The 22,288-nt window shown below is 42.5% G+C and overlaps 1 protein-coding gene and 1 long non-coding RNA gene across 3 annotated transcripts in view; one reads left to right on the plus strand and one right to left on the minus strand.

Annotated features, from left to right (window-relative positions):
- Window positions 1-604: 604 nt before the first annotated feature.
- LOC127473349 (uncharacterized) lies at window positions 605-7,978 on the minus strand. 2 transcript variants are annotated; one of them, XR_007905376.1, is made up of 3 exons: window positions 7,572-7,978; window positions 3,030-7,489; window positions 605-2,950 (listed from the first exon to the last, which is right to left on the minus strand). It is a non-coding gene; the product is annotated as an uncharacterized LOC127473349 (long non-coding RNA). The 2 variants fall into 2 exon arrangements; XR_007905375.1 differs by having other exon boundaries at window positions 605-1,669; window positions 2,838-7,489.
- Window positions 7,979-11,765: 3,787 nt separating this feature from the next.
- Window positions 11,766-22,288, plus strand: part of ACYP2 (acylphosphatase 2) — a 32,410-nt gene continuing 21,887 nt past the window's right edge. Inside the window, exons 1-3 of the mRNA XM_051792850.1 lie at window positions 11,766-11,917; window positions 12,565-12,581; window positions 14,335-14,444. Of these exons, the coding sequence (XP_051648810.1) occupies window positions 11,848-11,917; window positions 12,565-12,581; window positions 14,335-14,444 (197 nt within the window). The 5' untranslated portion in view covers window positions 11,766-11,847. The remainder of the gene's footprint in view (window positions 11,918-12,564; window positions 12,582-14,334; window positions 14,445-22,288) is intronic.

Genomic DNA, 22,288 nt, shown 5'->3' on the forward strand with positions numbered 1-22,288 from the left:
CGGGACAGGGCACGGCTCCAGGTGGCAGCAGCCTCGGAGGGCGCGGCGGGAGAAGCGGCGGCGGCTCCTGGCCGAGGCGGGGCTGGGGGGGGCTCTCCCGGCCCGGGACCCGCGGCGGGGGGAGGCGCTGCTGGCAGTGGGCTCCCCGGCGTCCTGCACGGAGCTGGAGCTCTCCGGGGCTGAGGACGGACTGCTGGGGCCGCTGGCTGGCGGTCGGGCAGGAGCCTGCGGTTTGGAGCTGGCCGGCAGCGGGATCTGTGCAATGGTGAATAAAAACTGAGAAGCCGACCCGCCCTCTTTGCTTTCAGTTTCGCTGCTCGCTAATGCAGCACGGATGTAACTTGCCTCTCAGTTCTCACGGATTGCAGCGTATCGGTTAACAGTGGCCACAATGCTGGGTAGCGAACTGCGTCCTGAGATCCTTTGGTGATCTCCTCCCACAGCTGCTTCCCTATATTTTCCCATACCGAGACTTCGAAAGCAGCATTTACTGTGGGGATACACCGCTTATCTCGGGCCCAATTTAACAGCCCTTTGAGGCTACCTGCATCATAGGATAACCCTCTCTCAGAGAGAATATGTTGGAGGAGTTTAAGCACACAGGCTGAACATTGGGCTGTTTCTGTAATGCCTGGTTAAATCTCCATGTTCCAGTACAAGTGGAACATTTCTCAGTTCAGCCTCTGCTGAGCAGAAATAAGAGGCACTTAGGAAGGGGTTAAAGTGTTATTATGGGCACCTACATAATTTGTAAAACTTTACTGCATAGACAAGGCTGACCAAATATGTGCAACATTGTTATCCTGCACTTTACATTCCCAGTGGTTCATCCACCCTCAGTTATATCCATTCACAAGGTACTGTTTGGCCTCCACTCTTTCCCAACTGAAGTTAGTGGGTTACTGTTCTTACAATGGACAGTCACTGCTTGTACAAAAACAGGACCTAAATCCTCCTGGGTGAAATAAATGAATTTACAGCAAAGCTTGTTTTCCCTCTCCACTTCCTGGATTTGTTCTCTTTAGGTGCCTTATTGCCCAAGATTTGGAAAGCAAAATTGTCTCAAATCCACACAAGAGAATCTGCCTTTGACAGTCTGTTTCCTCCACATGTCTGAAACTCCCAAAGATATCCCTGGAAACTATTGTGCCTGCAGGGAGAAAAAGCAAGAGGCTTGAGCCTCATTATGAGAGGCTCCTTCCAAATTATTCAGAGCCATTTGAAATACATAATAATTCCCTGGACGTGACAGAAATGCAGCCAACTTCGGGGAAAGAGACTTTACTTTTTTTTTTTCCCCCTTTTCCTTTTGAGCCACTGAGATGGATTTTTGCATCTCGCTGTCTTACCAAACAGAAACCAGCTGCAGAGGAACATGTGATGACAGTGAACTCCCAAAGGTCAATCCCAGGGATTCTGCTGTTCTAGGAAAATCAAGGAAGCACAGTCCCTTGGCAGCCTGCAGTCACTCACACAGAAACTGCTCCTTGTGGACTGGGGTGTTCCAAACAGCTGCCTGTGTTTGCCAGAGCAGGATTGTGACACACTTTACCCGAGTAGCTGATCATATTTATTGTTTTTTCAGTGGCTAATGTGTGTTGCAGCTTCATCTGCAGTTCCCAGTCCTCCAGTTTGTCTATTCATCATCAAGAGGAGACATTGGCAATGGCTATTAAAGGAAAAAAAAACATATAATAGTTGTTCTCCCAAGCCAGGATAAATCAAATAACAGCCAAAAACCTTTGCTCAGGTTTCCAGCCTTGTTTCAAGCAGCACTCAGCACAAATAACTGCTGTGTTTGTCACGGCCTTGGCTCCCGTGGTTGTTCAGGCTTTGATCCTTTGGGTGGATTGAGTGTTCACTGTTTGGACGTGTGGATCAGGAGTATTAAAATATTTATGAATTCTGGAAGAGAAGCAAGCTCACTTAAACATTCCCTTAAGCAATCAGTCCTTTCTCTCCTGCTCAAGAATTACTTATCCTTTGCTCCGGGTTTTGTGCATGGAATCTGCACGGGAGACTTCCTGGCACGTTTCTAAAGCAGCAGCTTCTCTCCTGGGATGTTGTGGATTAACAACCCTCTGAGAGGATCACATGGAGCAAACTCAGAGCTGTCTAGGATTCATTTGGGCTAAGGTGGCATGTTGTTTATGCCCACGCCCCAGTAATGTGGGGATAATAACTGTAATTGTGTCGGCAGCATGATTATGGCAATGCCAGTCCTGCTGACTAACACTGAGATTCAAGGAACTCTAAATTGGTTTATTATTGTCTCAGGTGTCCCATTAAGAAGAGCTCAAGGTGAAACAATGACTGTAAATTAACAGCCTCAGAAATATAACTGTCAGAAAGGCTGCTTAGGGTAGAAGGAATGTTCCAATTAAAGAACACTGTAGGCCTGTAAATTCAGAGAAACCCCAGGGAGAGGGAAAAGTCTGTTTTGCCACGTTTGTGTGTTGTTACTTTGAGGCCAAGCCCAGAGGAAAACTGTTTTAGTCCAAAGCCGGGTTTAATCCAAAGCCATCAGCTGCCCTTCTGCTGGGCAAAGTACCAAGAACTGGGGAAAAGAACTAAGGGGGTTTAAAAATTCGAGTGAGAAAGACAATCTGCCTGGAACAAAAAGAGCAGAAAAAACCAGCTTGTAATCTGCAGAGAGGGCTCTGCAGGACAATCCAGTGGGCGTCGAGTGTTGATGTGATACCACTATCTCCAACCCCCACGTGTTTTCCTGCTCAGTAGCACTGCAAGGGACGGATGCAGAACCTGATTCATGCTTGCCTGGCTTTGCCAAGTGCACGCTCAGATCCTGTAACCGTGCTCTGAATTAATCTGCTTACCCAGAGACATAGCTGGGGAAATGGTTGTCCTTGGAGATTCCAGCTCCCTTCGCCCAGGAAAGATGGAGCCATCAGCCTTTCTGGAATGGTATTAGCAGGAGGCTTGACGGGCTCTGAAATTAGAAGAAACTGGGTCAGAGTCACTCTGGTTATCCCCAGATATCCCCAGCAAACAACCTAATGCCATCACACCTCTGCACAGAAGGTATGGTGGTGTCCACCAGCTCTCCAGGAGCTTCTCAGGGAGCAGCAGGTCCCATCAGGGTGGCTTTGTTTGGTATTTCCTCTTGGCTGCCTCACTGGCATTTTTTAAAACTTGAATATTCACTTAGATATTCTATTTTCTCTCTGGGCTCCCCGGGCTCTGTGCCTTTTTCTCTCTCCAGCCCCTGCAAACATTTATTTTCTCCAGGACAGCTTTCAGTTTCTTTCAGACTGACCTCGGCCTTTGCTGTGGAAATGTGCAAGAACATTTTCCTGTGACAAGACTAAAACTGAGAACTAAAGATTAAGAACTGGCTGTGCACACAATCTCACTTCCCCCCTGCATATTCTCCCTTTGCTTCAGTTCACAGGCAGACATCCTGAGTCACGGGCTATTTCGTTGTGCTTAATGGTGCTAAATTGGTTTTCCAACCCCTCATTCATCTGCTTTTTAAGCTCATTATGTTCTGGCATCGTGTTCTGCAGCCACAGTTTCTGATTCATGCACAGCAGGAAAAGTTGTTCCCTTTTGATTGTCATAAAATTTTTATCTGGTGATTTATTTTTTTTTTTGATGCCATGAGTTTTCCTATGGGAGAAATAACGAGGCTTCTTCGCCATCTGTGATTACATAGACCTGTGTTGTCCACAAAAATCACAGTCAAGGGAATCTTCCTTTGTCCAGATGCTGATTTTCACCAAATTCATCACAAGTTAATGTCTTTAGAACATACTTTTGGCTGGAGTTCATCAGCAGATTCAGACTTAGAGAATGATATGGGAAGGTGAACACAATGAGTGCGCAAACAACGCTTCTTCAGGGAAGAACTGCGATTCTTCCCCGTGTCCTCTTCCTGGTGCCAGGTCCTGCACCAGGGAATTATGGACCATCTGAGATCCTGTAATAACAGCAGAGAGCTCATTTTGTCCAGTTCAACACAAATTGTCACTTAAGCCTTTGAAGTTATCCAGTTCCAAGTATTGGAGTAGCAGTCAGTTCAGTGAGACTTTCCCTGATGGCACAGGCTGCAGTGATACAGTTCAAGACCCCAAAATACTAATTAGGGTTTCTCTTTGTTGCTTGTGAGAAGAAATAAAGGTCTGATGCAGTTAAGGAGAATGAGTCAAATGGTTTCCCAGAGCAGCAGAATGTAATAGCTGTCAACCCACCTCCCTGAGAAACCATTCCTTTACCAGCCCACGCTCTTTTGTGCATTCTTAGATCTTTTGTAGAGCCCTAAATCCTCCCCATATCTGACAGTATTGTTCTGGCAGCTGTGGAAAGGGTGATGCTTACATTTCCTACATTTCAAGGGGAATAAAGAACTCACTGCCTTAAATGACCACATCTCATCCTCAGAATGTTGTGCAAGGGGGGGAAAATAAAAGTTTCAGCAGCACCTCAATGTGCTCCTCAAATTTTAATGAGTTTCCTGTGAATGGGTGTTGCATAAATCAAATGTCAGATGATCCTCCTGCTTTCCTATCAAACCAGGTGATTAAGGCTTTGAATGTTCTCCTTCTAAATGTAAGAGGGAATTTTAACGTTGTTTGCACACAGAATAAACTCTCCCTGAATAAAATTACTTCTACCTGTTAGTTAGTTCAGAATCTAATTAATATAAAACACTCAGGTCTTGGATTCACAGAATCAAAGCATTATTAGGGTTTAATTGTCCCTTTGTTCACAAATTGCTTATAAAGTTGGCTTTACATAAAATAATAAGGTATACTTATCCTCTGTAATGCCATTATCCCCACTAAATTTAAATCCTTTAAAATGAAATAGTTTAAATGGAGGTATTACAGTAGGTAGGTCTGTGTTTAGATTTAATCACCAAATCAAGACTGACTTGACCCTTTATGCCAGCATGGGACTGACAGATTTACCCCCAAGTTACACCTGCTTCTCATGCTTTAGGACTCAATAATTTGTCAGTCACATTTCTGTTTGATGTGAATTCTTTTTGCCACAGGACACATCAATTCACATGTTCATGTTTTAATTACCCAACACTTCATGGTTTAAGAGAACTTACAAATGATGATGCAACCTTCCAGGGTTGGTTTCCTTATAGTAAGTATTTATTTTTACCTAGTGGTTTAGCTCCTTATTATGATTTCAGATTAAAATTTTACTACTTACCTAAGGAGTCTTTCTTTTTATGTATCAGTGAAAACCCCTTTCAAAAGCTTAATTTAGACTGAAAAAATCTGCACTTTGTTTTCACATGCTTTTATTGGTGGAGGTTTAGGGTTTGTTGCCTTAGAGGAGTGTGAAAAAATGTTAAACAAACCAAGGACTTTGACAAGGCAATGATAAAAATGTTGAGAAGTGAACAGAAGTTTAGTTTCATCAAATATTCATATATTTAGAAGATGTCAAACAAAATTATTGAGCTGTGAATAGGGTCACAAGCAAAAGAACTTTGGGCATTGCTACTCTAACTTAAAAAATAAAAGCTCCTTTCAGAGAAACAGACAGTTGACAGGACTTCATGCCCTAGACAGAACCAGGATATAACACAAAAATAAACCTAGACTAACACAAAACCTACACCAGGTAGTCTGGCCACAGGAAAACAAGGGGCTCACAATTTTGTGTCCGTCACTAGAGAACTCGGGTTACTTTATGTAACCAGTCCAGGATTTCGGAGCACGAGAGGGACAAATTTAGGTCCCTGCACACAAAGTTTGGCTGCAGCCCTGCCACCTGATCCGTGTGGGCAGAACTTCCCCCTGCACTTGCCTAAGTGGGCTGCACAGGTGGGGGTCCTCCCACACGGATCGGGTTCCTGCCTCCGGAGTTTGTCTCACAAACGGATCACGAGACAAGTGTTGTGAGCAGGTCACCTGCCTGTGCTCTGGGCACACTGGAGATTCACCTGGGGAGTCATCAATCACTCAACCCCCAAGCCAGCATTGCAGCAATTGTTGTTTGTTGCCTGCCCACTATTACTGCCCCATTGGTATTTTTTATTTGCCCAGAAGGCAATCAAATCCTCTTTCGAAACCAAACACAGCATTCCTTTCGACCTTTCCTTTGACGTTTTTCTTCAGGCCACACAGCAATAATTGAAACATAAGTAACCAGGTAGATCCTCCTCAAAGATTTTATGAAACTTTAGTGCTTGAATTCAAATTTTCGCAGTTCTACCGCACGGAGTAAGTTTTCATTTATCCTACAGGTAAAGAACACAATTCCCTCCTGCGTTGTCCTGCTGTAACATGAGACTTCGTTTTTGCCAGGCACTACTTTGTTTTGTGGCCTATTAACTTAGGTCCAGATGCTTTCTTTTAACAGACCCCCTTTTCCTACACAGTGCTCAGACTCTCTATGGTATATGAATATAAAGCCTCAAGCTTGACCTGAGTTGACACTTCTACATCCATTCCACCTGGTTTTTAATTCCCTCTAGGTGAGCTGGCTCATGGCTGTTGGCAGCAGTGCTGGCAGACCCCTTACAGGGGTCCCTTACAGCACCAGGAACAATACTCCCTTGTCTGGTGCTAAAGCTTATGGAGCAAAAGTCATTTTGTGTTTATTTCTGCACAGTCATAACGTTTCTATTCAGCAATTCTGCAACAAACCATTGTTTTACGTCTTAGACTGAAGAAGGCAGACTAAAGCTCTCTGAGAAGCCCTCTGTGAGTTTGCCTTGCACTTCAGGCTTCCAAACCTTATCTTTAGTGCTGGAAAGAAGAAAGTTACTGATAAGCAGTGAACTGCAGGAAAAACAATTGGGAGGTTAAGCCTTCAAAGGGTTTTCAGTGTATTTAGATGTGATGTAAATAAGGACTGCGAAAAAGGCCCTGAAGAAGCTTGTACAGCTTTGAATCAGAGTCAGCAATCCTATTAACTTTCATTCAGAAATAAAGTTATGGGAGAAAATGCAGCTTAGGAGAGGAAAACATCATATGGGAACAAGGAAAAGAGGAAGGGAAGAAGTTTATGATTTTGCTTGAAAAAGAAAACATCAAAGAAGGGGAGTGCATTACCTTCAAGGAAAGAAAATAAAAACTGATGAGCAATACAGTTTGCAAAAAAAGAGGTAGAAAAAAAAGGTGAAAAGGCCAAGCTAAGCTTGCATAGCTTCTAACCTTCTTTCCAGGTATTCCATGCTCCCTAAGTAACAGCAAAAACCTGGCAAGGGCAGCAGTGGCTTCTTTTATTCAGAGGCCTTGGTGTCCTTTGGGAAAACACTCACCAAAATCACACCGGGACCATTTGCAAGTGAACCAGGTGTAGAGTTTGGTTCAGACACACAAGAGCTGCACAGCTAAAGATAAATCAAGAGACTCTCACACTAAAAGGCAGCAGGAGAGCAGAAATGCCATCATGGGCAGATTCTTTTATCAAATTATTGTTTATTGGTAATGGCCAGTGTCAAGGGCAACGATAGGTCTGATCTCCCCAACCAGCCTCACCTGGACCCAACCAGCCTCATCTGGACCCAACTATGCTCACCTGGGGCCCAACCAGCCTCATCTGGACCCAACTATGCTCACCTGGGGCCCAACCAGCCTCACCTGGGGCCCGACCACACCCCCTCTGCCCCTTGGTGCAGGAGCTGTATTTAAGCTCAGGGCTGAGCAGAGCTGTTCCTTACAAGTCACAGGCAGGCTTATCTTCAGTGCTGGTTTCAGCTTTTTGTCTTGGCTGGGCCTTACCTGTAAGCTGTAGCTGTGTTTCCAGCCCAGCCTTCTGCTCCTGGAGGGATTCTGCTGCCACCCCTTGGCTCTGTCTGCCCAGGTACTGTGAGACTGTTGTTACTGCTGTGCTGAGGTTACTCCTTGCATTGCTATGTTTGTGGTGTTCCCTAATGTTTGGCTGCAATGGCACTATTATAGGTTTGGGGTGTTTTCCAGTAATAGTATTCCTTGCTATGTCCTTTTTAAATGCAATGGCTAAACCCAACATTGTGGGGAAATATTTCTGTGCTTTGGAAGGAATTTTTTAAAGGTTTAATGCTCAGAGGAGGAGCAGAGTGCCTAGTGGTGAAATTGGCCTTACCTATAATGGAGTTTTCCCAATTGTAAAAAAAAACTTGCCAGGGAAATGCCTGTTCTAGGCAGCTTCCAGAACAGAGGAACCCTTGTGTAGGAGCTGAGGTTGTAGCAATAGTTGTTCCTTGATAACACTGTGCTGGGAGTGAAAGTCAATCTGTGTATCAAAGGTGAGAATACAAAACAGTGTCTTCTGCAAGAGGCAGAAGAGTAAAAGCTGGTTAGCCCAGACCTGAATTACTAAGTGATCAGAACAAAAAAAGGGGAATTGCTGAGGTGAAATGAGAGAGGAATCTTAAAGAAGTAATTTTTGTGAGTGTAGCAAAGGCCTGGGCAAATTAGCACCACAATGTTGCTGGAATTCACTGCAGCCTGGAATTTCTCACTCAGATTGATTGTGACTGTTGCTGCTTTGCTTTAGTAACAGATAGGTTACCCTGATTTAGTGAGTAACAACCTGAGTCCAGCATGTGGCAACAGGGAAGCTGGCAGCACTCTGAGACTCTGGGGTTGTATCTCTCTGTGTTATTGCAGCACGAATTCTGTCCATCCAAAAATACAGTTTGTTTGTTGCAGGTTCATAATTGTTTGCATTCCTCTGCAGTATAATCGAAGAGTGTGTCCTGTGCCTCAACAGCTGGAGCTGTTTAGGACTCTCTTACAGTTGGCAGTAGCTTTAGGAATTGCAACCAACTGATCCTCCTTAGGCCAGTGTTGCCACTTTAGAATAAACACCTGGAAGTGGGAAGGGAATTCAAAGCTTCATGCAGAATGTCTGTGTTTCTTGATAGTGTGTGCTAAAGCTTTCGTGTTAATTAAGGCATTTGAATTGTGTTTGATTTCTAATATTGATTATTTTGGCTGTAAAATATGAAATGTTCAAATGTCTCAACTTTTGGAGCTCTTCAGGCTCTGCTGCTTGCCATGAAATAACGAGAGACATGAGCTTGTCTGGGGGAAAGGTGGTGAGATGTTCCTATGACAAATAAAAAAATCAAACTGACTTTTCTGAAACAGGACAGAGTGTGGAGTGTGGCTCTGTGGTGTAATTAGGCTGCTGTTGTAAATCTATTTTTTTTACCTGTCTTGCTCTTCACTGCTGCCAGATGGCAGCAAATTACAAAGCATTTTCTATTTGCCCTGTGTCCTGTTCTTCTTTCTGTTGAATCCTCCTCTTTCAAAACAAAATGGTGCTGATTCCACAGTAGTGAAATGTGATGATGATGATGGAATGTATGGCCCCTGTAAAAGGCAGGGGTTTAATGTGTCATTATAGCTAATGATAAAACTCGGTCTGTTGTGTTCCTACTTGCTGTGATACTGGAAGTTTTCTGATTTATGTGAATATTTGTGTTCTGTGCTGAATTGGGTGGTTGTTTATCTAGTTGGTTGTTTATCTAGTAAACTGCTGTGTCTTGGAAAAGTAATTTTATTATTCCTCTAGAGCTTGTATTTCTAACTTCCCTCTAGTGCTGAGATCCAAACCTGTGTACAGTTTGGGTTCTGCTGCATAGCTGAAGGACAGAAATGTGTATGTGGAAGGGAATTGCTTAATGGGGAAAGCAAATAGAATTATTATTTTGATTTTTATTCTGAAGTTTGCAGTTAACTTGCCTTTATCTGCTGAGTAGGAGAAGGTTGAGTTTATCTTCTCAGGGTGGTTAAATGATGTTTCTCTGAGGAAACGATGCCTGGAAAAAATACAAACCTCAATTCAGTTGCTTCCAACTATCACTTTTTGCAAGGGTAAATGGGGAGATTGTTGGGAGTTATAAAAAAAGTCCTTCAGGGTTTTGTTCTCTCAATAAAGAGTGAGGGTAAAACTTTCCTTCTTTGGATGGACAATTATTAGTGCACGTTCTGCCAACTCCTTCCCATCCAGGAATTGCTTCAAAACTGGACTTGGGTAAAGAGAAGGTGGCTTTGCACAGAAAATGGTGTTACACTTTCCAGTGAAGAGATTTATGTGTTGATTTGTAGTCACTTTCTTCTGTGTTGTGTTTTTAATGTGAAGTTGCTTACCTTGGGCTGTAAAATATTTACAAACCCTGAGGAATCTGTTGTTTTCCCGGAGGAAGTTTCTATTTTCTGACAGAACTTCTTCAATAACCTCTAAATATTTAGTAAACTCCTTGTGCTGGTGCCACTCCTCTGGTTAATTTAGTACACACAACTGACTGTGTGGGAAATCAGAGTTTGGTTTCCATTTGCTGGGATACTGTTTTGTTTAAAAACACTCAGAGCAAATAAGTTGTTTTCAGTTTCTACTGCTTTGTTTCGTGTTGGAAATCAATGTTTTCCTCTGATGTGGGAATAACGTGGCAATGCTGAAGCTGAAGAATGGGTTATTAAATTAGGGATCCTAGAACCTCCCTCTAGTGTTGAGATCCAAACCTGTCAACAGTTTGGGCTCTGCTGCATTGCTGTAGGACAAAAAGTTGTATGTGGAAGGGAGTTGCTTAATGGGGAAAGCAAATAAAATTATTTTGATTTGTAAAGTCACAGTTAACTTGCCTTTACCTGCTGAGTAAGAGAGGGTCGAGTTTATCTTCTCAGGTTGGTAAATGCTGTTTCTAGTGTAAAATTCTGCCTGAAAACACTTTTTTTTTTTTTTAAAGCAAATATGGGGGAGAAGAGTTAAACTGCAAGCAGACATAGAACACTCTGGAGAAAAACCTTTGTGGTGTTTGGTTGCAGACTCAGCTTACTAAATAGCCAATTTTTGACTTTGCTTTTGCACATGTGGCATATAGACAAAAGAAATTACGTGGTGGCACTTCTGGAAAGGTTTGCTAATGAAAACTGGAAGTTGGGTAAATAGTTTGCATGAGGTGAGTTTCCTGTCTCAAAGATCTGCTGTTCCAGCACAAGGACTGAACAGGGAACAGAAATGGGCTGATAAATCTCTGGCTGAAGGCTTAAGTCATGTGGAGATGTGAGGGAAGTCTGTCACAAAGCTTTGATGGGGATGGATGCCAAAGATAAACTTAGGGTTTTTTTGCTGTGTTTTAGCTTTCAACCGCGTAGCTTTCCACATTATCAGGCAAAATCACCTCGGTTCAGAGGTGTATGGTGAACACTTTTTGTCTGAATGATTCCTGTAAATCCCTGAAAAAGCTTAATACTGTTTACCTGTGCGCTGGATGCTTGAGGGGGGTAACTTCAGGTGAGTCAATACGCGGCAGCGTCAGCCCTGGAATTGGAGATGGTGATGTTAAGTCTGTTCTCTCAAGGTATTTCTAATTTCAAATAGAAGCGAGAACAACATGTGAGGGCTCTGAAGGACACGCTGTGGCCGCTTGTGCTGCCGACGGGGCGCTCGGGGGCTGTGGCTGCCCCTCAGGGCTGCGGTGCCGGGACCCTCATGCCCTTGGTCTGTGAGGTGTTCTCCCTCCATTCACGGGACGAGCGCTGTCACCCCTGAGGTGTTTTCCCTCCATTCACGGGACGAGCGCTGTCACCCCTGAGGTGTTTTCCCTCCATTCACGGGACGAGCGCTGTCACCCCTGAGGGGTTCTCCCTCCATTCACGGGACGAGCGCTGTCACCGTGAGGTGTTCTCCCTCCATTCACGGGACGAGCGCTGTCACTCCTCGCTGTTAGGTGTTCTCCCCTCACGGAGGGACCGGTGTCTCCCTCCCTGTCAGGGCTCGGTTCGGGGGTGCCCTGACTCCCTCCCTCACATTCCCGTGAGGCGGCCGCTGACGCGGGAAGGTTGAGCCTCGCGCGCTCCCGTCCGGGCGCCGCCGGCCCGCGGAGCACCGGGCACCCGCTGCAGCGGCTCTTCCTCCGGCGCTGCCATGTCCGCCCTGGCCAAAGCCTCCGGCGCGCTGAAGTCGGTGGATTATGAAGTGTTCGGGCGAGTGCAAGGTAATGGCGGGCTGAGGTGAGGTGAGGTGCGCTGAGGGAACGAGGGTCTCCCTGGTGAGGCGGCGGTGGGACCGCGCATGCGCGAGGCTCGAGCGCCCTGAGGGGAGAGGCGGGAACGTCGTGAGGGGAGAGGCGGGAGCGGCAGCCCCGACTCGTCCCCGTGGGACGGGAAAGGGTAAAAAAATGAAAAGTAAATAAAAATAAAATAAAATAAAAAAAGGTTGTAAGTGCTCCCCAGCTCTAAAGCTCGGCTCCCCCGAAAGCACAGGCGGTTCTATCCGGAGCTGTTCCCAATAACCGCGTTTGCGCTCATGGCTTCTGTCGGCGCGGTTGTGTGGGAAAGCCCCCGCCCCTCCCCATTCACACACTGCGGCGTTTTCATTAACGTTAAAGTATCAATGGAGACAATCGTTTGCCGAAGGCCAGCGTGTTCCTAAATTCCATACGCTTTGTGTAACGTTAATTTCGCAACTGTTCTGAAATTGGTAAAATACCACGAATAACTATGGTAGTGTGATGAAACGCCACAAATGACTTGTATGCAGCTTACTGCCCTTCTGTATCAAGCGAAATTCCTACAAAGTGGCATGCTTTCGAATTACTTTAATACTTTTATTATCTTAATACCTATTTTCTTTCTGTTCTAGGTGTTTGTTTCAGGATGGTAAGGCAATACTGGATTTACCAGCTGTACTTTACAGTGTAATATTTCCAGTGCTAAAAATACGGCAGCAGGTCTGTACAGTGTAAATATATCCAACCTGAACTTTGAGTTCTGGGTTAGATGGTTAAGTACTGCGAGTTGATCTAAAAGGAGGAAAACGGTTTTATATTAAAGTGGGTTTTTAAAAGCTTATTAATGTGTAGTTTGTGTAGCATCTAAAGAATGTGTTTGGATTACTCATAACAGCAACAAAAAATGTTGCAACGCCTTGATCTTTGGAGAGGTTAAATCTGAAGTTTTCGATGTTGGCTCCTGAAACAGTTCAATTTTTAAAAATGGTTATTTAGTACCTGTATTTAAGGAGACTTAGTGTGTGTCCTTGGAAAAATGTGCTACAAATAAACACTCCGTGGCTCACACCCCAGGTAAGTGTCTCTACCAGCTCTGAACATGCAGCAGGTAGTTTTACACTTCACAGATACCTAGTAAACAATAGGCCACATTTCAAATAAGAGCAGTTTTTGGTCTGAAAATAGTGGACAATGCTTAATATTAAACATAAAAATTCTTGTTTATAGGTTCTATGTATTGTGAAATAGTGCCAAATGGAAATGAATAGAGGATTACAGTAGATAATGTCTTGAATTTAATTATTCTATCAAGTGGAAAACTAATAAGTCTAAGCTTGCTTTGCCTCACAGTCCTCTTGAAAAACACTCTTTACAGTTAGCAGTGCTTTTTTTTTTCCCTTGGCTAAATCTTCCCAAAACATATTTTCTCTTTTGAAGTGGAGTCATATTAACACGAGGTTTGGCTTTGACACTAGAGTAAGTGTCTCAGTAGGCTGATAATGCAGTGTGCACTGGGGACACATTCTAATATGTTTGGTAGCTATTTCTCACCAAAATATACTGAAAATTGTTGAATCTTGTTGGAGATATCAGGTTGTTCTGCAATACAAGATAAAAATCATGGGCCAGGTTATCTTTTATACCTCTTCAGTGTACAAAGAGGAGGTACCTTTAATGCAAATAAATTTATTAATGAAGTTGTGTTATGGCTTTGTGTTTCTATTGTCCTACATTGAAGAAAAACTTAATGGATTTCTGCAAAAGAGGCTTTCTGTTCCCTACCATTTCAATGTTCAGAGACAAGTTATGTTTATATCTTATATGTATTTGAAAAAAAATCAAAAAGAAGAAAAAACCCTCAAGAAACAGGGTACTTGGAAATCGTGGGTTTCATTACAAGGAGTGAGTGGCTGGGAAGCCAGAATTTGTTGTGGTGTGGCAAAAATACTGGAAAACCAATATAATTGGATTTCCTTTAGTGCTATTTAGAAATGTAGCAGTTGGGGGTAAGATTTAAAGGGTGAAAGTCAGGTGGAAAGGATTTAAAAGGAAACTGGAGGAAAAGAACTGTGAAATTTGTAAGTGTAGCTAATTTAATGAGTTCAAACACTGGGGTGGTTGCATAGGGAAAAGAACAGTGATAGGAGCTATGGAAAGGAATGAAGTAGGTACAAGGGAATGCTGTGGGATTAGCAGAGTTCTTTGGGATCAAAATCTCCTCCTTTTTTGAGAATTGGCTGCTCCTGCTGCAGCTCCAGAGCTGACAGGAATATCTGAATGCCTGAGCATGAGGGTCACCCGTGGATTTTTATTAAGTGTAGTACTTTTTCACAGTGGCAACTGTGAAAAATGAAAGTGTAGTGCTGGCACTGATTGTCCTCTCTCATTATTTCCCAAACCAGTACACAGAAGAAGAAGCCAGGAAATTAGGAGTGGTTGGCTGGGTTAAAAATACCAGCCAAGGAACCGTGACAGGCCAAGTTCAGGGCCCAGAAGATAAAGTCAATGCAATGTAAGTATTTGTGTGGTCTCTTTTTTTTTTTTTTTTCTTAGTCATACTAAAGTCATTTACAGCAGCGTTTTTAATAAAAAGTGACCAGTGGATTCATGTGTCAGTGATGTTACAAGTGCTTTCAGCTAGCTTTGGAGGTAAGGAGATACATTCTTTAAGCTTGAAAAATAGTGTATATCATCACCCAGTTTTGATTTCTGGTGTCACAGAGTTCATCAGTGTATGTCCTAACCATCCTCATTCATTGTGAAATGAAGAAAAAGCCTTTACTTGGGGTTCTAACTCATCAAAATTTCTTTAAGAAACACACTGAAGAACTTTTTGAAATGCTTGTTCAACCTGTACTTGAATCAATTTTATGGGCACTGTGTTTAAATGTTTTCTCCATGATTTTAAAAAACCTGATAGATAAATACACACTTCAGCCAAGGCCTGTAGTCTCCACCATCTGGAAATAATTTTTGAAGGATTTTGGTGTCTTTAAAAGAATGGGTAACAATTTTCTCTATTAAATTGCCAATTTCTAGAAACTTAAAGCAGTCACTCTGAGGAAATGATGCCTGGAAAAACACAAACCTCAATTCAGTTGCTTCCAACTATCACTTTTTGCAAGGGTAAATAGGGAGATTGTTGGGAGTTATAAAAAAAATCCTTCAGGGTTTTGTTCTCTCAGTAAAGAGTGAGGGTAAAACTTTCCTTTTTTGGATGGACAATTGTTAGTGCACGTTCTGCCAACTCCTTCCCATCCAGGAATTGCTTCAAAAGTGGACTTGGGTAAAGAGAAGGTGGCTTTGCACAGAAAATGGTGTTACACTTTCCAGTGAGGAGATTTATGTGTTGATTTGTAGTCACTTTCTTCTGTGTTGTGTTTTTAATGTGAAGTTGCTTACCTTGGGCTGCAAAATATTTACAAACCCTGAGGAATCTGTTGTTTTCCCAGAGGAAGTTTCTATTTATTTTCTGACAGAACTTCTTCAGTAACCTCTAAATATTTAGTAAACTCCATGTGCTGGTGCCACTCCTCTGGTTAATTTAGTACACAAAATTGACTGTGTGGGAAATGAGGGTTTTCTTTCTATTTCTTGGGGTACTTTTTCAGTTAAAAACACACCTTCAGAGCAAATAAGAAGTTGTTTTCAGCTGCTGCTTCTTTATTTCATGTTGGACATACAGGCTGCAGGGTAAGATGCAGCTTGGGAGGAACTGGAGGACAAACAGACTTAAAATATGATTATAATTAATTACTTTGAAAGGTGCAATGCAAAATAGTTTCCTCTGGAGCAAACAGCTTGGCAGGGGCATCCTGGCTCTGCAAAAATCAGTGGGAAACTTTATTTAAAGTGTGAACTTTTGGGAGCCTGGAAAGTGTTCCACGTGCAGGAAGTTGTACTGCTGATGGACCATCCAATTAGTGTTGAGTGTGGGGGTAAAAATCTTTGTCACACTGAAAACTGGGCAAAATGTCCTGCCCTCCCCAAACCTGGGACTGCAGTGGGAATGTCACTGAGCTGCAGGAAGCCCAAGGGGTGAATGAAAATGTTTTGATGTTATGGGTATTTTCCATTTTTTGTCTTTGGTTTGTTTTTAATGCGACTTTTATTTTCTCAGATCAGGTGAGTTTTGGATGATGTATTTTAGAGCCAATTCTTAATTTCAATTGGGAGGTTACAGAACGTTTTGGAAGGTGTTTTTAAGAAGTCTCAAGAACCTTCTTTACCTGTCAGCTTGCTTTAACATCCCTTGCTGTTTAACTCTAGATGGAGCTGTTGGTTCTGAAAATCCCTCCTCCCACCCATGCTCTGTTTGAAGGGGTTCTATTTTTAGACTGCCATGGTAGAATCCATCTTTTTCCTCACTACCTCTTTCCTTGCTGTATTTTATTGTCCTGTTCTGTTTGCTGCTACTGCTCCACATAGATCACATCCTTTATTATCCTTTGATGCAAAAAGCCCATTTTCAGTGTTTTACCTGTGTGTAAACCAGAGAATACTCAAGGCACAAGACAAGCAGAGTTGCACCATTCCTAAAACATAATAAATAAGTTTTTATGGTACACTGAAGGCTTTTTTTCCAGATATGGGCTGATGATAAAAAATGATGTAGAGGAGGGTAGTTTTTGGTTCTATTTGGTGGTTTTTTCAGGAATATTTACAGTACAGGGATCTTCATTATAGTATCTGTGCTATTTTTTTCCACTTTATTCATTAAACAAGGTTAGAGCCTGTGTAGTCATGGTGGCCGTTGCCATGGCAACCTGCATTGACAGCCTGCAACTCGCTTTCCACGGGGAATTTTTTTGAACTTTGACATATCACTCAGTTATCCATTAAAAAAAAGGAAGGTGAGAGTCTCTCTGTGGATTGCCACATTCAGAATTTATGCCAAAAATCCAAGACTTCAAGTCAGGCTGACACCTTAAAATGTGGAATCTTAGGACATTTTAGACAAGACAGCAAGTGTTCTTCCTGTGTCTGTGGAAAGGCAGGATTCTAAATATAGATGGCTTGTCTTGGCAATCGGCTCTAATTAGGAAATTAATGCTAATTTCATTTGAATGGGGTAATTTTTAATATCAGTGTCAGTTAAGAAGAATTAATATTCATTAAGATTTAACTGGCACAAGACTTAAATTACTTCAGTGTGTATGTGAGTAGAAAAACCTTTTTACCCTATAAAAGGGGAGAAAGAAGCTCTTTTTATTAGTTACTATCACACCTGTCATTGTTTTTCATTAGTCAGGTGTGTCCAAGGTTCTTCTCTGTACCAACTGACACTGAGTATTTTTTTTTCCTCAGTGTAATTTGTAATTGTTTGCAGAGAACAGCCCTGATGGCATGAAATTGAAACTAAATGCCAGCAAAAACTACCCTCCTTATTTAGACTATAACTGGGTTCCTTGAGCAAATTTCTGAATCTTATTACCCAGTTGCTGTTTGGATGTGAAATGAACGTATTTTAATCTGTGGTTTTTAGATTTTGTCTATTTTAAGGTTAATTTTAAATATTAAAATATTAAATATAATAATAATATTTTAAATTTTTCCACTCAATCATTTATTTTTTACATTAACCACTGGTGGTGATTTACAGTGGGAATCAGTAGCAGTCAGATGACAGGAAATGGGATTTCTGTAATTCACTGTGGGTCCAACTGTAACAAGCACAGGTTTCTTAGCTTTGGTTTTACTTTTTGTTTAAAGGTAAAACTAATGCATACTGGAAAACAAAATTGCTAAGGTATAACCTGTGGGGGTAATAAAATGGTAAATGTGACCATCTCTCTTCACAGTGAATGTTTGAGGTAATAATTTCTTATCTATGAGTTCTTTATTATTATTTATCTTGTTTATTGCTTAAAACTGACAGTATAAATTGTGAATTGTGCTAGTTATTGATCTGTAAATTAAATTTACTCAACTGTTGATGATGACCTGGGAAAGAACGGGATTAAACCTTGTTCTCTGGGGGTTTTAGCAGTTTAAATTAGATAGATGAACTAATTAGTTTGTAACAACTCTACTCTGATTAAAAGCCAAGGAATGGGCCCGGTAAGTCAGAAGACAGTTTTTTTTGTTGCTGACCTCTGCCACAAATAGAAGTGCCCTCCTGGCACAGCTCCTCTCCTTCCCACTGTGCTGGATCCTCCCTGTGCTCTGAAATGCCACAAACCACGGAAGCTTTTAACCATGGTCAGGTCTCTCTGGATATAGAATGGTACGAAAAATGTTTCCCACCCTCCTGTTTCTTCTGCCTTGGGTGACCTTGTAGATTTTTTTTTTTTTAATCTAGCAGTTTTTACAGTCATCGTGAATTTGCAGTAGCTCAGTGGGACTGGAATTCTTTATCAAGTATCTGTTTCCTTTTCTGAGCACTTAAGTGCTCATAGTAATATATTTTTTTAAAAAAAATAATTTGTTCTATGATAAACTTACAGTGGAAATAACTATTTAGGATTTACCAAATACTGTCTATTAGAGTTTAATCCTTTTGGGTACTGGGTTTGTTCGAGCAGTGCAGGCTGAGCAGTTTGGTCTGATTTGAGACTAAATCAAAAGCTGCTGTTGAGGACCACATGTCCTTACTGACACTTAAGGTTACTGAGTTAGGGCAGGGTTGAATTCTCACAGCCATTACCCTAAAATACATGTTCTAGTTTGGTCTCATACCAGAAACACAAGCTGTTGAGGTACTGCAGGGAGGGGGCACCCACAGCAGCTTATGGTGATGCATGAATTGATTCAGTGAGGAATAATTGTTCCTCCCAGCTCCCTCTGAAGCTGCCAGAAGTGTCTGTGTGCTTTACTGGGAGCCACAGGACTGCTTTTGTTCCCTGGAATTTGAAGGTGTTCCACACTTTGCATGTTTGTAGGTCTCTTAAATGGGGGAAAGAAGAGTTGCTGTGGGTCTCCTGCATTCCTGGCCTCGTTACCAGTGGGCATACTAATGGTTGTTTGAATATTAGGTACAGAGAAGACACAAAGGTGCTTTTTATGTTTATGAAACATTTACCAGATACTATTCCTGCATTTAAGCAGGACTGAAGTTCTGGAGCTGTGCCTCTGGAATTAGAAGTGTTTTAGTGCATGCAGTGTCTTGGAAAACTCAGTGTGTGATCTTGGACTTTCTTCCTGTCTCTGATGGGTGTTGCATTAATGCTCCAAAGTCCTTTGGAGTGTTAGTTCACCAAGGCTGACTCTGCTACGGAGTTCCAGGCTTTTGTTGGCTGAACTGATGGGTGTCTGTGGCAACACTCAATTCCAAAATCCCTGTTGCACAGTTAAAAGCAGGAAGGATTGCAAGGTTGTATTGGATTGTACTATAAACACAGGCAAGTGGAGCTGTTGTTTGAACACTCACTTGAGGCATTTTCTTACATAACCAGAAGTGATCTGCCTTTCATCCACACTGAGAAGTCAAACTTGTTTTGACTCTAAATTCATCTTAATTAAACCACAATAACTGTTCTGCAGCAGCTCTGTGCAGGATTGGTGGGGCTTTGTGGGAGACTGATTTCAAAACAGAAATTAGAGTTATGTGTGATTTCCACTGGGGGCTTTTTATTCATTTGAGCACTTCTGCATTCTTTAGTGTTGTTATTATTGGGACCACATGTAATGCTTTGATATTTCCCAAGTGAAGGTGTTCTGTTACTGCTGATACAGGAGGATGTGGTGCAGTTCAGTGCTGTTATTCTGGCTTTTTGTCCTTAGTGCTCCAGCACAACACTTAAATAGAGACATTAATGAGTAAAAGTTCAGTTTGAACCAGGATTTTTAAATAGCTTTTGTACTCCAGCTTATTTTTGCACGCAGTCAAAAATAGATCTGTGCCAACAATCTAGTAATTATTAATAAAAGCATGTGCTTGATGTAGATTTTCTTGAAACTTATGCTGGATGTGGTGTTTCAAACAAATTGCGAAAATAACAACCAACTAATGTGACTTTTATTATGTATTACATAATATATGTAGTATTAACAAAAAGGAACAACTTCAGAACTGCAATTTTTTGTTTTCCTTTTGTATGTGCTGGTACTTGAAGATTAATAGGTAGGGAACAAGCCTGTTATGACTGTTTTTTCTCTCTTAAGAGGGATGAAGGGCGTTATTCTGGGTCTGGAGATTTGTGTTTATAATCCACAGAAGAAAGCAACACTAAACTGATATTAAAGTTGCATAATGTGAGGATGGGAAGACCTCTGTGGGAATGCTGCTGCTGTCCCAAAAGTGGGTGTTAAATTAGGCAAACATGCAGGTGAAGCTGTTGGTAGCCCTTGCTTCTGGGGAGAGGTGAGGAGGGAATGTGTTTGAGGTGTATTCCATCATGTGTGTAGCACAGCAAGGCTCTCTCTTGGGAATGCCAAGCTCTGTTCCAAACAGACAGCACTGGGCAGGTACTGAGCTGGGAATCCTGTGCTCAGTGGGTGGAGTTAGTCCTGAATTTACTGCTGTAATCATGCACAAACCATGGATCTTGCTGCTGCTGACCTTACCAATGTTCTGGTGGAGAAAAGCATCACCTCTAGGGTGTAAGCACTTCCTTAGCCAGGGGAATCCAGGACTTAAACAAAATCCCTATCCCTTTTGCCATGCTGCATGAGCTGGTTAGAGCTTGTTTGATGAGCAGAGAACTCTGAAGGCGAGTGATGTTGCTGAGATACCTGCTTCTTTTATCCTCCAAACTGCTGTAGTGCTGATTTGATTCACTGACAAGCTGTGTTCGGTTTATTTACCACATTTTTACAGAGGATGGGTGGGTTTCTTGCTCATCTGCTTAAGATGCACCCTTTGCCAACAGCAGGCAAGTCAGAATTGCTCCTGCTCTGCTCTCAGCTGCTATTAGTGCATTGCAGCAGTGGAAAAATATATCACTGGGTAACTTGATTATAGCTCAACTTTACCTTGTTCTTTTTTCCCAGTTCCTTCCTCTGCTCCCTCATCTTGCTCTCCAGGGAAATACAATGTTTATTTGCCTAATGCCCTGCCCTGAGATGTTTCCTTTAAACTGTGCTGGATGCTCCCAACTCTCCTGCAGGGTTAATATTCCTCTTTGTATCTCTGTTGTTCTGTGGCCCCTCTGAAGGGGATCCTCAAGTCTCTTTAGAGAGAATCACATCACCTTGGAGGAGCCCCTGGGTTTGGTCTGACAGCCTTTTGCTCTTGAGCTGATTTCATTTAGTCACTGTGTTACTGCATTAGAAGCTTCCTTTTCCAAGCTGGTTTTCTTGGAGATGTTTTTTCCGTAGCTGGGGTGGAACAGCTGCCTGCTTTAATGTAGAATGAATGCTCTGCTTGTGTACCTTGAATGCTTTCCACTGCTGTTCAGATTTGTGCTCTGCTCTTGTGGTGCTGAGGGCTCTTCCTGCTTGTTTCCCTGCTGCTGAAGGAACAAAGAAAATGAAAAAAAAAAAAGGAAAGCTTTTAATTTAGGAAAAAGCAGTCAATAAATTTAATTAATGCCTGATTTAAAATTGGGCAGCTGATACTCAGTTTGGACAGAGTTTCCTTGGACTTCCAATGAACATTCTAATGGAAGAGGGTCCTGGATGAATAGTTTTCCTTCTCTTTTTGACTCTATAAGCCATAGAATTTTAATACATGCTAGAAAACAAACCATCTAGAGCAAACCCCCAACCTATTCCAGTTTGCAGATCTCCCAGCAATCATTTAATGATGTTTCAGTCGTCATCATATTTTTGGATCTGAGCAGCTTTGAGGAGCTCACCTGCAATCCAGTTACACTGTACAAATGCTAATCCTGAGCTCTGACCCTGCTCACTGGAATTTATAAACCTTTCCTGGAAACCAGATTTCAAGGGCAGCACAAGAAACCCTTCAGACAGCACAGCTCTGCCCCGCTGTCAGTCTGGGGAGGCATTAAGTATTCCTTAAATCTAGATGCCTGGTGTTCTGCAGGGGGGATTTGCAAGAGTTTAGGAAAACCCAGCCAAACCACCTTCTATCCCAAGAGGGGTGGAGAAAAGCTGCTGCCAATCCCAGATCTGTGCCCTGCCCTGCTTTTGCAGGCTGGATCCAGCAGCTGGAGCTGGGAGCTGAGCTCTTCCTTGTCGGTCAGGGGGCTGTAGGGCTCCAGCCCTTTTTGTTAGAGATGAATGGCTATATTATACTGCTGCCCTCAGGAACACTGGGCAGGAATCCCCACACTGCTGTGGGACCTGCTAGGGAGAGCAGAGCTGCTGGAATGCTTGTCCTAGGGATGAACCCTGCTGTCACAGTTGGCTTTATTTGTGTTTTCAGCTTTCCTCTGGCTGCTCCATCCTCTCAGTCAGGGGAAAAGTGCTGAATATTAGCCTGGGTGAAATGAGATACATCTCTGCTTTGTG

The sequence above is a fragment of the Manacus candei genome, unplaced genomic scaffold, assembly GCF_025592945.1.
Source record: "Manacus candei isolate 608988 ecotype Guabito, Panama unplaced genomic scaffold, ASM2559294v1 h1tg000035l, whole genome shotgun sequence".
NCBI lineage: Eukaryota > Metazoa > Chordata > Aves > Passeriformes > Pipridae > Manacus > Manacus candei.